Here is a 16,113-nt window from a genome sequence, read left to right on the forward strand (position 1 = left end):
TAACCCCCCAGTGCCTCAGAATGTGACTATGTTTGGAGACAGGACCTTTAAAGAGGTGACTGAGCTAAAAAGAGGCCAGTGTGTGGGCCCTAATCCAATATGACCTGTCCTTGTAAGAGGAGGACGTCTGGACACACAAACCGATAGCAGGGTTGTGTGTGCACATCAAGGTGACCATGTGAAGACACAGCAAGAAGGCAGTCGCCTGCAATCCAAGGAGAGAGACCTCAAAAGAAACCAATCCCACCAACACCTTAATCTTGGAATTGGAGCCTCCAAGCTGTGAGAAAAGGAATTTCTGTTGTTAAAGCCACCCAGTCCGTGCTATTTTGTTATGGCAGCAAACCAGTACATCTGCTATTAGTTGCAGGCAATTTGGAAATAACCAGAACTCAAGAGCAGAAATTGAGACTACACCATCTTTGTTTTCTCTTCCTCTCTTAGCCATGGAACTGCAAGTAATATTAACACGGAATCAAAGTTAGCTTCAGAACAATGTTCATGATTTTTCCCTAGTGAGCCATCCATCCTGCAGGCTTCCCTGCCTTACAGGAACCCTATACGCCTGAGGGTTTAGTCCCTACGATCTGATGTTGCCATGGGTCCAGAAGGGACTTTCTAAGCAAGGCAGAGACTCATGAAGCCACAGAGGTCAGAAGGGCAGAGAGCAAGGCCCAGGGAACCGGCGGAGGGTGAGAACGCTGCCGCCATCACGATCCTCCCCTCGCTCAGACCTCAGTCATCGGCCTTTTTCCTCTGTTCTAGACAAGGTGGTCCTGTACTTCCAACCCAGTCTTCCTCATCACTGGCCTGGAATCATCAGGCTCAAAGGCTCAAAGCAAAGTGTGTGTGTGTGTGTGTGTGTGTGTGTGTGTGTGTGTGTGTGTGTGTGTGTGTGTGTGTGTGTGTGTGTGTGTGTGTGTGTGTGTTGGCGGGGGTGGGGGGAGATCAAGGAGAGTAAAGCGTGTTAAGGATAAGGTGTTGCCCCAGGTTACCAATGCACCTGCTCAGGAGGACAGCTCCCTGCCAAGCCCTGAGCTGCACACGGAATACAGGGTGATGTGAGCTTTAAACATGGGTAACTTGAAATCAGCACCCCAACTTTATGCTCTGAGAACCCACTTTCTTAAGGAAGCGTCTTTATTTTCCTCTTCCCCTCTTCTCTTTCCCATCAAGCTTAATTTTAAAAAATAATTAAAAAAAAAACTAAATTGCAAATGGAAAATACCAAGAACAGTCTTCTAAAGTGGATCAAGAAAATGTCAGGCTGGAAATGTACAGATTACAGACATAGTCGGCTAGTAAGGCTCCATCTTAATCATTACCAGAGATCACACAAATGAGGATTTCTCATGGCTCAGTTAAGAAGGCTTAAATTCATTCCTTAAAATTAAGGCAGCTGATACCATAGGGGACAGGGTCTTTTGGGTAAGAACGTGTCAAAGAACTTTTTAGAATGTCAGAGACCCTCTGCCAGGCGAGTTACTACTGGGTCTCTGACAGCCATCGGCTTTCCCCTCATCCCAGCATCTGAGCTGCTCGCTACCAGCCAGACCCCTCCCTGCGGTCAGGGGAGGCCTCTGGGCCCCAGCTCTTTGACCTGCGTGGCCACGTGAGCACCAACACTGGCCTGGATGCTCCCTGCTGGGTGGCCTCGGGCCGGCAGCTGCCTCTGTACAGATTTCCAAAACACCTGCTGTATACACAGAGCGCTAGTACCCCCCGAACCCCCGCCCACCAGATGCCCAGGGATCCAAACACAGACCTGCCCACACTTCCCTCCCACTCTGAACCCTCCCAAGGTTCATCTTCAAATTAAGCTGCAAGCTTTGCCTAATCAACAGAGCCCTCCACCGCCTGGCTCCTGCCGTTCTCGGCCTAGCCCACAAATTTTCACCAAAATGGGCTGGAGGGAGTAGTCACAAGGTCAAAACTGAAAATTATAAAGTTGCCTCGGGCTCCCTTCCATGTCCTGGTCGTCCTGCTCTTCTTCTCCTGCCTCTCATCCTATCTCCACGTCTGGATGATGAAATTTAAGGTATACAGGAAAAAGGCCATGAGCTTAGGGGCCTAAGTGGGCCTGGGGAAGAACTGGATTCCACACTGCTCTGTAATTTTAAGTGATGTATGCAAGTTCTCTGATCATCACTGGCAGATTCGAGTTCAAAGAGAAATTGAGAGATAATATTAAGTCGCTAGTACAATATCTAATACACAGTGGACACCTAATATACGCTAGGTGTTGCTTTGACTCACGTACCGGGAAAGTTTCATCACAACTAATAATCCACTGCTAAGCAGCCAGTCGACCCTGAGGCTGGCCTTTGATCCTAATTAGTGAGGCAACCAGAAAGCCTACCGAAGTTGGTGCTGTGACACCCAAAACTGCCATGAACTTCACTACACCCCAAGTTGTGTCTCAGTTAAGAGCCCTGGTTCAAGTGGCCGGGGAAGGCCAGAGGACAGAATGTGAGCAGGACAGCCTACGTGTTCGTCAGGTTTCTGCAGCCACAGTGCTCCTCAAAGCCTCAGTGGCTTATGACCAGCACATCTTTCTTGTGCAGAGGTCCGAGGGTGGCTGGGGTAGTTCTGATTCAGGCTTTAATCTCAGCGTGTGTCTGCTCAACCTGCATCTCATGTGGTTTCCACAGCAAATGGCGGGCGTGCAAGAAGGGTGAGTGGAAACACATAGTACCTCGTGAGGCCCTGGCCTAGAGTTGGCATGCTGTCACTTCCACGCACATCCAAAGTCAATGGGATGCAGAGGTATGCTTCTCTCTTCAAGGGGAAGCCATGGCAAGGGCAGAAGGAGTGGAACGATTTTAGACAAATAATGAAATCTACCACAGTTCTCCCAATGGGTGGGTTCCAGAGGCTGTACAAATGATGCTAGGGACACACCTCATTCCCCCAAAAATGCCACTTACTTCCATGATCCTCTAGGCATGTGTCTGTCCAAACATCTTTGGCAAAAAAGCCAGCATGTTAGAGGCCACAAAGAGGATGAATGTGGAGCTGGGCCAACGGGGTGCAGTGAAAGCCAATGACTCCAACAGAGACACAATGATATCTCACCAGATACTGGGCTTAATGGAGAATGATGTGTACTATATGTGTAGCACCTGCACAGGCCCCCAGAACATCTGGGCATGGCTCTCAGAGGCTGCTGCCATCAACTACAGTTCTATTCACTTTCCTTCTATTGTGGTTTCAATTTCCTATCTACAGGGCTTTGCTAGGGTGCTTTATCTCTAGGGTGCTGGAGACACAACTTCTCTGCAACAGTCTATCTCTGATTTCAGAGGGTTGCTATCAAAAAGCAAGGCCATAAAAAGCTACCAACATGGTCTCCAAAAAGCAACACTCTGAAAGCATTTATTTGAGACACAGGAGGCCAAGGTGCTAAAAATGAAGAAATACAAGTGATTCCCCCATCAAATGAATGTGGCAAACTGTGAAATCAGAAAGAAGAAGGAAAAACAAACAAACTGCAAATTTTTGGCTTCTGAAGTTGTTACTAAACACAATGCCTAAGCATCTTCCAAAAAAGAATTAAAAATTTTTCCTCCCTTCAAAACGTACTATAAAGTAACTGGAAATAGAATCTGAATATGTCTCTAGACGAGAAACATCTGTGTGAAAACAGAAAAGAACCGTAAAACACTAACGTATTCAGGTAGTTAGAAATATCTAGAAAATCAACTGACATTTTTAGTTTTCTTCTGACAGTTGGGCACAGTAGAGAACTTTCAACATCTACCGGCTTATTGCCTACTTAAACTGCGTGTTCATGTGGTTTACAATATTTATTTACAGGCATACCCAGGCTTTATGTAAAATACGTATTTTTAAAAATATTGAGTATAGAGTAAATGTTAGTAATTGCAACCTATCTAGAGGTAATTTCGGATAACCTTTCACATGTTTGCAATTGGCCCCATGGGGTAAGAGAATATATGAAAGACATACACACTGTGCTTTAGAACAAGGTAGCACTTAGTGAAGAACTAGGCTAGGCATAAAAAACAATAAGTAAGCCAAACAAGCCATGAGGCAGTGCTCCTTTATGGCACAGAGAAAGCATAAGAGCAGCTAAGACAGGGAAAATCTCATTTTACCAACCCACAGACTTGTGGAGTACCCCAACATGTTTTCCGAGAAAAGCTACTTTTTCCCCCTAAAATCCCTAACATGAGCAGAAGGATTCCGAGAGAAGGACTCAGAGAACACATTAGCAGTGACAGGGAGCTCGGACTGCACCCCTGCTGCCCACCCCAGCAAAGCTGCCCCATGGAGAAGCCATGGCCCTGGGGATCACGATGGCCGTAGGTTTTGCCATCATAAGTAATCCCAGGGTAAATCCTTTAGAAAAACAAATATGCGACCCAGAATCCCTCTTTTCTGCCAACACACAGGTCCAAGTTATTACCTTTTCTTCTGGTAAAAGTCCCTTTCCTGCTTTTGCAGAGCACCATATTGAGGCAATAAAAAAAATGGACCACCTTTTTGGATGGATCCTCCGAAATGCTCTGTTCATAGTTCATCGCTTTGACGAGTACTGGCTGAGCCTCTGTGACTGACCAAGCCCTGGAGATAGAGGAGCAAACAAAAGCAAGTTCCTATCCTCATGGAGCTGACACCCCAGTAGGTGCGCAGCAGCTTTGTCCTGACAAAGAGTGGGCTTCCAGATGCTTCCACTCCCTGTCTTTATCCTAGTTTGCCTTTTGCCTGGAACTCCAAAAACACAGACACAGATGGAAGAAACTAAAGGTACCCAGGAAAGTTTGGGCCCAACTCCAAGTGTCAAGAGCAGGACTATGTAGTATAGTCAGGGAAGCAGGTGGTCCTTGGACCCAAATAGCTTTCAACTTGCAGTTAAAGGACAAGAATAAAAAAGATTTCCAAAGGTACACGTTTATTCCTTTAACACATCACGTCTCCCTATGCCTCCTTTCCTCCCTTCCCCTTTCTCTCTCTCTCTCACTCACACACACACACACACGCACATTCTATAGTGCACCCCCTCCAAGAAAAATACCCAAAGACACATACACAAATATGCAAAACTACGCAAAACTACACAAATGCACAAGCTACACAGGATAGGAAACTCAGGTGTGCCCACATAAAGACACAGATGTCATATTTTCAAGGACACACAGACACTCACAAACAAACCTATGACCTATAAGAGAAGGGTCATGATTACAAGCAAAAACACACATGTCTAAACACTTTCTAACAGAAGCTGAGGTTCTTGGTCCAGCTGCCCTGGTAGCTGTGCCTCCCATCGCTTCTATAAGATTACAAAGATTAAACTGTTGGTAGCCAACTTCCTATAAGTGCCTGTAAAACAAGAGGGCTCAGCTTTAAATAATTATGTCACAGAAATGACAACTGTGCTCTTTGCCAGAACAGGGATGAATAATTACAAAGCCAGGACATAATAAGCAATTCTAACTGTTGGATTCTTGCACTGTCTCTCTGACGTGCAGGGCCGGCGTGCCCGCCACACACACCCTCCTGGACAGGTCTCTGCACTGATTTGATCTACATTTCCTGGAGCAGCGAGCGGGGGTCACGGTCTGGTCACTGCAGAATCCGTTCTTTGCGGTCTACCACCTCCTAGGCGTCCAGCGTGGTGCTCTCTGCATTGACAGTGGCATGATACGATGGCCAATATTTGACAGATATATATTTTCTTTAAAATTTTGGGAAATGAACGAAGCCTAGCTGTTGTAGGTCCATTCACTAAACACACACACACAGAGTCTAGAAGAGCCACTGCAACGTTAGCTGTCACTTCCTAATGAATGACAGCATCGTTCTGTACAATCAGAGCTCAGACAGAAGGCAGCTTTTAAACAACAAAAGGCAGCCACGAAGGAGAAATGTGTCATCGTGAGAGGAAGCGAGAGCCAACTCCGCACTTCAAGCACTGGGGCCTGCCAGGTACCAGATCAAACCCTTGTGACTTAGGGGGTTTATGAGTTACTGGATGATTCTGCATTTGCGTCAGCCGTGAACACCCAGACTGCCCGTTCTCTACCTCCAAGGCAAGGGCTGTGATTGGAGAGGCATTTTCCATTCTCCCAAATACTTTATGTCAGGAATAAAATGAGAACAGCTCCCCAAATCACGGCCCCCTTGATCATCCATCAGCGCATTCTGCCAACTAAGCAAAACAGGACGCCACTGCCTCAGAAAGGACAGAAGCCAACTTGAGATTCCGAGCCCGTGATGAAAAATAAGTCTTCACCAAGTGTGCTCAGCACAGCGTCGGCAATTCACGGAGAGGAAATTGCTCTCCGCTTAGAAGCCGACTCCGGGTGTACACATACCTCCTAGTACATATATATATATGTGTGTGTATATATATATATATATATATATGTATACACACACACACACAGAGATGGAAAGCGTATATACACACCTGCAAGGAACAAACACATGTCTGTACATACTGTGAGCAGGCGAGAACCAGCCTTTTTAAGCCCAATTTATTAATTCAGCAAGGAGCTCATTTGGCCTCTTTCTATCTGCAAGAGAAGTACCAGCACATTGCCCAGCAAACAGCAGACAGAAGGGAACTGCCCGCCATTCATGAGAGGCATACAGCTTGATATGAAACCAGAACACAGAGAAATCCTCCAGTGCACTTAAAGGATCACAGTGTAAAGAGAGCACTTCACTGGGAGCCCAGATGGTCTGGGTTCTGGTCCCAGTTCTGCCTCCAAGGGACTGTGGGGCCTTAGGGAACTACGTCCTCTCCCAGTTCCTTCACCCATAAAATAAGAGCACAGACCAGGTGAGTTCTGAAGCCCTCTCCAGCTTGGAAATCATGGAACTCTACAAAAGGACAACCACCAAATGTCCTCATGCTTTGCCAGAGTAGTTATGTCTCTCTCCAAATAATTAATGGCTCTTTCAAAGCTTAACACAGTTAGTAAAGATGGCAGCATCCACCACACAAACGTGAGCTCATTCCGTAACTGATCAGAAACTGATGTGGAGCTTTGAAGAGCATTTCTGACGATGGTGCTAACGACTCGGGGAACCAGCTACTGCTGGATGCTAAGGAGTCATTCCCTGCTTTCAGAGGCAGGGGAGGACTTAGTTCGCCCATCTCTACTCCAACAGAACAGTCCTGCTGTTTCCTGTTTTCTTCACTTAGGCCTTCCTCGGAGGTTCTGTTTGGATGGAGAGATGCATGGGGAGAATGGTGAGATGAGTGCTCCAGGGGTAAGAGGTCGGAGTGGAAGAATGTAGGCTCTGCAGTCAGACCCACAGGTAAAGCGCGGGCTCTAGCAATGATGAGCTGGTGACTTGAGCAGCCCAAATAGCGTCTCAAGGCCTGAGTTATCTCATCTGTACAGTAAGCCAACGTTCCCTTCCTTCCACGTTAGAAGATTATGTGAGGACTCGCATACCTGGACACCTTAGAACAGTACTGGATGACACTGACACCCCACCCCAATATGATGGGTATATCTTTATGAACCCTCCGGATTTCCAGAGCTTCCATGTCAAAGACAATGAGAGCAGGAGAAATAGCATCTATTCTATAAAATGCATGTATACACGACGGTGAGAAATTCAGGATGGTCAGGAACCCAAGATACTATAAACAGTCTATTTGTCGTACTTTGGTTTGGTGACACGGGCTGTCTCTGGAATCTTTTAACCAAAAAAAAAAAAAAAAAAAAAAAAAGGAGGCCAAAAAATAAATTATTTCTTTTGGACAAAAGCTGGAATAACTAAAGGCAGTCATGAGCAATACATCAAATCAGTGCCTCCATTAGTAAAACTGTTAACACTTTAATAGCTACGAAGCGAATCACTCAACTTCCCACATGCTGAAACAGGTAACAATACATTTATCTGCCAGTATTATACTCTCCATATCATATATTTCCACAACTGTTAGCAATTTTATTCAGCATAACGGGAAATAAGTTGCACCTCGTGGATTCAGGGAAAGAAAGTGGCCTGAGGTCTGCTGCCAGTTGAGCAACTTGACAGAAGAGGTTTCATTTTTCTGTTTTGGTTCTGTTTGTTTTTTCCTCTTTCCCTCTTAATCACTTCCAATGCGTGTGCAGAGTGCTCCAAGTCAATCAGTGAGGACAAACGAGACCTCAAGGATTTCTGGGCTAGTGTTTTCAACACACAAGCTAGGATCCCACAGGAAGTGACCGTAGCGCCACAGAGCTCCAGGGCAGTGAGGGACCTCCAGAGGGGTCATCAAGTCCATTCCCGAGCCTCAGGCTTCACTGAAGGACCCCAGCTCCTCCCAAGCCCATGTCCTTAATAATCTCCTTGTGTCTGAATCCAGGACCCCAAGCCAAATCTCCCCTGCCTCATCAACGCTGTCATTAAGATAACGCCACGTTCAATCCCATGGCCTCGAAGCAGACTCAGCTGGCGAAGCAAAGGTCAGTAAACAGCATTCCCATGAGCTACACGAAGGAAGCACACACCAGTCCCAGATCACACTGTCAAAAAAATCACCTTCCCTGCCAACAATATTTCCAAGAGCTACTGAGCCCTCACCTGTGGACAAGAGAAAATCACTCTCCCCCAGCTACCCTTTGGTCGCAAGAAAGAAGGGCCCCCTCTGAGGCACTAGAGGAATACTACCCCCCTGAGAAACAGTAAATGCCCAATGCTTTCCTGTTTCTCCTTTTTTAGCTACAGACCTGCAGAGGCCCCACCTTGTAAATAAAACATTTTCCAGGAGGCCCGAAATCCTCCCCAGGAACGTCACCATTGGGCTGTGTATGATGCTGCTTTATTGGTACAAGAGCCATCTGCCTGAAATCACCTTTCCAATAAGGTCCCCTAGGCTGGGTCACAGGAAGACCCAGTTTATACCCAGTTCTACTTCTTGTCTGGCCAACAGTATATCCATGGATGAAATCCTGGTGTGAGATTCCTCCTGCATTCTGAACACATAGGAGGACTTCCTCCAGGGTCAAAGAGTACCCAACAGGTGAGGCATAAATCCTTGCAAAGAACAGTCAGTACAGGGCTTACCTTGGGCTTCACCACCTTCATGAACGCCCCTCTGACCAAAGCTTCCTCTCGTTCTTGTTTGGTTACTTTACGAGCATCCAGAAACTTCAAATTGGGCAGCTTGTGCAGAACAAAGCATCTGGAAGAGAACAGTCAGAGGTAACTCAGGAAGACTGGGGTGACAGCCTCAAACTTTCATGCAATTTGTCTAATGAGCCGAAACTACACCATTAGGTCTTCAGAAGTTTAGACCTTGGTTCCTGCCTCTCCTCTCTTCTTTCACAAAGAATGAATAACCACTCTTTGGGGAAATCCAAATGGTTCTATTTTACACAGATACACAACTAAACTTTCAAAATGGTAGAGACACACACACACACACACACACACACACACACACACACACACACACACACACACACACCCCTGGATTAGCCAGTAAGATCCTATCAACGTGCTTACCTTCTACCATTCTGAAAAATGGACCCAACATCTCTGCTACACAAGAAGTTCTCAGTGAAAATAACCGACAACCTGATCATACCATTAATGTCATCTGGATCATTCTCATCTCTGAGATAACAGCAAATCTTCATTTTGAAGCTGAGACAAGAAACTTTAATTTGCCATCAAGATAATAATAATAACCTGGACAACTTTGGGATAGCAGTAAGAAACACCTATAGCTGAGAAATGCTCCTTGAGGAATCAAACAGGGGTCTTGAGGACTTTTTTCTCATCATCACTGAGTTACTTCTACACTGGCACTATGAAGATTATCTCCATCAAGGAGAAACAAGGAGAGTTGGTTTCTAGGGGATATTAATAGCCCCCAAAATGCTATATGGTCTCCATCTCCCTGGAAAGAGTCTTTGGGATCCATTACGGCCTCCAAGGATAACCCAATGACCGACCTCTTGTGTGATGAACTATCAAGCAGGTGTATGGAGTTGACAAGAAGACTTGCCTGGCCAGGAGACAGGTACATAAACATATAAATGGATAGATAAAAGATATAGACACCTGCCTATATGTCTCCTTCCTCAATGGTAGTCACCAATCCAGATGCTCTCCATCAAGTCCCCATACTCCATCAATCAAAGGAGCAATTGTTTAGACCCTGTCCTGCTTAGGAAGAAGAGTTGAGGACCCAACGTCAAAAGCAATAAATCATTTCCATGGGAATCTGACTTTTTCTCCCTGTACCCAGCCTCCTCCGTACCCATTCATCTTCCAAATCCCAACCTGCAGGAAGTTTTCTCCTGCACCCGCAGCCCGCGTTGCTTTCTCCCTTCTCAACACTCCCAGGAGGCATTTTCAGCACCCTGCAATTTAACATTTTATTTATTTATTTTTGCAGTACGTGGGCCTCTCACTGCTGTGGCCTCTCCCGTTGCGGAGCACAGGCTCCAGACGCGCAGGCTCAGTGGCCATGGCTCACAGGCCCAGCCGCTCCGCAGCGTGTGGGATCTTCCCGGACCGGGGCACGAACCCGTGTCCCCTGCATCGGCAGGCGGACTCTCAACCACTGTGCCACCAGGGAAGCCCCCATTTTATTGTGTTTTAATTGCTTTGCTGGTGTTCAGTTAATGTCCTCACCTAAACTATAAGCTTTCTGAAGGCAGGGACCAGGTTTTTTTTTTTTTCCCCTCACCCTCACACCATTTAGGAAAGTAGCATTAGAACGGACTCCATAAAATACCAGTTCATTTCAGTTGCACAAATATTTCTTAAGCACCTACTACGTGCCAGACCCTAGGTATACAGAGGTGATTACAACATGGTTCCTGCTCTTAAAAGAGGGTCTTAGTGTAATGAGGAAGAAAGACTCACCCAAAGAAATTAGAAATCAGCATAGGTAAGTGCCAAGTTTGAGGTTATACACAAAGTAGCTTTGGGAGCACAAAGAAAGAGGAACAGGAAATCTCAAGAAGGCTTCAAAGGTCCAAGCCCTAAAGCAGCCCAAGCCCTGAGCTTTCTCTCAGTACACATGTTACTTGAGGTGTGTAGCAGGCCTCCCTCCTCAGCAAAGCCTTGGGTTCCCAAGGCCAGCTTCCCCATTCATCAGGTGGTCTCACATCACCCCGTGGCCTCGCATATGCTTGCCCAGGTAAAAGATTTAGCTGATCACTCAGGTGCCAGAGACAACAGCTTAGAGGCCTCTGATCACAGCCTTCATATTACTCTTTTTTAAAGTCAAAATACTCTAAATTCTCTTGTGTATCCTTTTCCTCCCCTGAAACTTCCACACCAACATCTGAGGTCCTGGAAATTTGAAGATCTACTTCCTGCTTCCTTCCTGGCCTCAAACTATGCACTACCTTCTTTCCTGCTTCTCCCTGAGCATTTCCCTCTCCAAATGCAGCCTAAGCTTACCCTAAATTAGAAAAGCTCTACAAAGGCCCAAATGACCTTTCTATCCTCCAGGAGAACTCCCACTGGCCTCAGTCAGTGTCAGAAAAAACTTCCATCTTCTGCTTGTAGCAGCAAAGTCTTGATGACAACAGATTCTTTCAAATAAAGACACGTACAGATGGAAACAATATGTCAGGAGTGACGCTCAAAGGAGTAAAGACACCCACTAAGTGTAGGGTGGGAAAAGATGAATATTCAGGGGAAGAAAACATCAGTATTAGAAAATCAGCCAGTGTTTAATGATGGAATGAAAGATGTCTTCACAGGGCTGGCAGGAACCACAGTGACAACAGACAGCACGTTGTCATTTTGCCCCACTTTGGATCACAGCCCTGAAATCAAAGGAGAGAGAGAGAAGTGCTGGCTTTTAAGCTAGTTAAAAATTTTAGATGACAAAGAGCTGCTGTTTTCAGAGCACTCTTCTTTTAGAACCAAAGAAACACCCATGGAATAGGCTGCCAGTCACCCCTGAAACCAGAGGTGACTTGACTCCCATCCTGTTGGCCAGCCTGGGGTTTCCAGGTGGTCGATGCTTAAAGATGTTTGAGAGGCACTAGGAAGGCTTGTCCCAGATAGTTCAGTCGGAAACTCAGCTCAGGGCCCAAAGTTCGTCTCTTAAGAGATGTCTTCTTTCATTTACTTACAAATTCACTCACCCAACAAATAATTATTAAGAAGCTACCACCTGCCAGGAACTGCACTAGGTACTGAGAATGAGGTGATGCACAAAACAGACAAGGTCTCTGCTCTCAACGAGCTTATATTCCAGCACAGTTGTTCTCAAAGTTGAGGGGGCATCAAAGTTGAGGGGGCATGAGTTCAACAGATGCCTTCTGGAAACACACATCGCAGGGCCCCACCCCTAGAGTGTGATTCACTACATCTGGAAGGAAGTCTCAAATTCACATCCTAATAAGTTCCCAGGTGAGGCTGACGCTACTAGGCCTGCTGCGAACCACTGTGCAAGTGAAAACAACATCACGAGGAATAACAGTTTTGGAATTATGAGGTTGGTAAGGCCACCAAGAGTCTCCTTTCCAGTTCTGCTAATGGTCTGTCGTGCTCCAATGTCTGTGGTACCCAGCGCCCAGACAGCAGCCACATCTACCAGACCTTCCTGCCCCTTGGTGGTTTGGAACTGGCTCCAAACACTACTGCCAAGAGGTAAGTCCAGTGGGCTTTCTGCCTGCCTGTCCCACTCTGGTCTTGGGAGATCTATTTCCCTTTGTTCTAGGTCATGTCAGGGTGTCAAAAGCTGCAGTTTCAATCCTGAGTATAATACAAGTTTGCCATAAAAATACAAGAGAGGATTCCCGAAGCCACAGAACGAAGGCTTTTACAATATCAATTCAACCCTTGTAAATTTAATCCAGGGTTATTTGTTGCACCAAAATCTCTTCACTGTGATGTATTACTTAGTTACTGGGGTTATCACAGCCATATCCTAAAGTTGCACAGTACATAAAACATTTCAGTTAACAATGCGGTGAGGTTAACTCCCCCAGATAACCTGCAATCACCAGGGCTAGTCCAGATGACATGCCTCTGTCAGCTTCCACGAGCTATTGATGGTTCAATCAGTTTGTTTTGAAGGTAAAGTACAACAAAAGGGCAGTAAACTTATTCAGACTGTCAACAGGGGCTATTGGGAATGGGGCTTGCAGGTAAGTAATTCTGGGTGTTTTAAAGCTATTATCAAACAGCAATGGTTGAAGGAAGAGACAGCTACTAATAACACAGAAGGCAGCCATCATAAACCACTTTATGGCAGAAACCCCCGTCTATAAATCCTGCAGCACCCGGAGACAGCTTCAGATTTATAAAACTGCTTGTTAAGCCAGGGCACTGCTTAATGAAAAGAGATCTGTCTAAGTTCTAAGGCTCAGGTCCCCTGCTCCAGAGGGCAATGCCAACTTTCCTGACCTTCCCAAGGTGGCTGGGAGAAAGCCGCAGGGCTGGGAGGGGTAGAGAGTGAAATCAGGGGCCCTCCTGGCTGTGATACGGAAGGTGAGGTTATCAAGAGGAGACCAGTAACCCTGGGAAGTTGTTCAAAGACCCATCTGTCTCTGTCTGCTAACAGATTCTCCAAAAGTGAGAGCCCCACACAGAGCTTTTCGGGTTCTCTCTCTTTTCATAGAGGATCCTCCACTTCCTGAAAGAACTTCTCTTAGGAAGTAACCGGTTACCTACAACTGGTAGGGGGGACAAAAGGAACAGCAGAAAGGCTTTTTTGTTTGTTTATTTGTTTGCTCCCAAATCAATTTTCTCTACCGAAATCCCGAAGCTCTGGCATTTTTCATCTAGACTTCAAAGGGAAGGGAGGATGCTCTTGTCTTCTGCCCACATCTGCTTCCCCGGGGGATCCGGCTGTTCCCCAGGCCCTCTGCGCAGCCACAGGAACACCAAGACAGATCTCCAGTGTCTGCTCCTGGGGCTGCCTGCCATGGTTCATCCTTTGAGGAGACTCTACTCAAGAAACACCACATTTCCAGATCCTGAGGGAACTGGATGTGGCGTCACTGGGATTCTCCCCACTTCCTTCCTTTTACAGCACTCAATGCTTCTTCCTATTGCTTCTTGCTGCCTTCCTGCTCCCATGCACGGGAAGTGGGGGAGACCTGGTGACTGGTGCCCCACCCGGGGGCCCCGAGGGCAGCAAGGGTGATCCATGAACTGCTCTCAAACTTTCACAAAGCTTAACAGAAAAGCGTGGACGCGCCAACAAAACATCAAGCTTCTTTGCTCTGGACTGGATGATATCAACCCAGTTTGGTTAACACTGCTTACCTCATGCTGATCAAAAGCACCGATCAACAGCTAAACGTCTCTGACGAATTTTGAAAAGTTAGCAGTGGCTTAAATGCGGCTTATGGAAGAGACCAAAGTTTTCAAGTGTTGGGGGGCGGGGGGGGGAGTGGACAAAACGACAAGAGGGAGGTCTTCCCAACAAAAAGCGTGGGGACTAACGGGGCAGAGGGAAGAGCCCAGGCTCTGGGCTTCGCTTGCTGTGTGATCCTGGCTCAGCCTCTGCCACCTTCCTGAGCCTCCATTTCTCCATCTGTGCCCTGAAGGGAAAGGGCTACATGCTGCCCCCGCCTCTTTTAAGCTTTAGCTGGCTTGAATTCCATGTGCCTCCAAGTTAATTTACAATAAATGCATCCATATCCTCCTTTCTTTTTACTCCAATTTCCTTGTCTAACCACCCCTTCACATCTCCAGGTGAAGGAGAACCATGAGGAAAAGTCAATAAAGACCACAGAGGGATGAACAAACACTGTGAGTGGAGAGATGACAATGCTGTCTAATGAGTTGAGGTGAGCGCACCTACAGCATTAATGAATGCCTGACGACCGGCCAAGGCCAGCTGACTTCCCTCACCGTTCACCGGCAGCACGTTTGAAGTCTCAGTGCAAACAATACACCCACAGGACAGACCAAGGCCCTCGACAGAGGGTCACCAGCAATTACGCTGTGGGCTTCTGTCACTTTGATCTCTGGGCCGTGACCTTTGCTTTCTTGTGATCTTCAAAGCCCAGATTGCAGATTAGCTGGAAAATGCTCACTGGGTTATGTAAGCCACAAGTTTTACAGCTCCTCTATGGCTGGGAAATGCTGGTAGCCCAAGACGGCCAGCAGACGATGGCAGGTCCCTCCCTCCTTCCCCTTGGCTGCGTGAGACAGACACTGGGCAGGCCCCAGGGCTGCTCCCTGGGAGGCAACAAAGAAAGGGTGTCACGTTTTAAATAATTTCAAGTTGTAAGGAATACAGAGGGACCTACTGAGGAGGAGGAAGGAAGGAGAAGCCAACCAGAGATTGGAGTGGCAGGAGAGAATGAAGGATTTAGTGACAGAAGGATTTAGTGGAGGAAGGGGCACTAAGAGACCATGAGACCAACTCCCTTATTTGATGCCTATTTGAGGTCTAGCACTTGTGCACCACTGACTTCCACTCTACTGTCTTTCCTGCAGTAAGAGGAAAGAAAAGAATGACAAAGGAAGACAAGAAATGGACCGTCCTGGGCATCCAAGTTCCCCATACTTGATTTATTGTCTGGCCAGTATTCAAGTCCACCGGAGGCCCCAAGGGGAACCTTAGTACAGTGGTGGCCCCCTGGCTCATCTCGGCTTCCCCATCCTTTCTTGCCCCAGTCCTGAAGGCTGCTGGATCTTCAGGTCCAGTACCACCATTCAACATGCACCTCCATTCAACATTCATTCCAAAATAGCAGCCCACTGTGTATACATGGCAAAGCAGGGGCAGGTTTCAGCGCCTGTAATAACATGGTGAGCTATAACAGCTCACCACGTTAACAGCTATGAGCTGTGATGAACGGCACAGAGAAACCCCAGGCCCGGTTCAGTTCCTGCCCCAGCAGGACCAGGGCACCGCTCAACAACTAGGGAGCGTGTTCATGCTCACTCACGGATTTAAGGGGCCCATTCTACTGTTGGGACGTGTGCCAAGAAAATCCAACTGGGTGCACAGGGGTAAGTGAGGAAGGAAAAGGGGTGATGTGGGGGGGGGAGGGGAGGAAAGCATCAGTAGAAACTGAAGCAACTGTGGGTCCATTTCCAATAGCTCCATAAATCCGGTCACTTCCCATTTCTGGTCCAGTGGTTGTCCACCATGTGACCTGAAACTGGACTGGCCTCTCTGAAATCAACATATCTCACGGAAATGAA

The 16,113-nt window shown here is 46.9% G+C and overlaps 1 protein-coding gene across 2 annotated transcripts in view; it reads right to left on the reverse strand.

The window, feature by feature from the left end:
* Positions 1–16,113, reverse strand: part of LRMDA (leucine rich melanocyte differentiation associated) — a 1,262,633-nt gene that overhangs the window by 487,480 nt on the left and 759,040 nt on the right. For both annotated transcript variants that reach the window (XM_060033721.1, XM_060033722.1), the window contains one exon: positions 9,037–9,154. In XM_060033721.1, coding sequence (XP_059889704.1) covers positions 9,037–9,154 — 118 coding nt within the window. The remainder of the gene's footprint in view (positions 1–9,036; positions 9,155–16,113) is intronic.

Source organism: Delphinus delphis, chromosome 16 (genome assembly GCF_949987515.2).
Source record: "Delphinus delphis chromosome 16, mDelDel1.2, whole genome shotgun sequence".
Classification (NCBI taxonomy): Eukaryota; Metazoa; Chordata; class Mammalia; order Artiodactyla; family Delphinidae; genus Delphinus; species Delphinus delphis.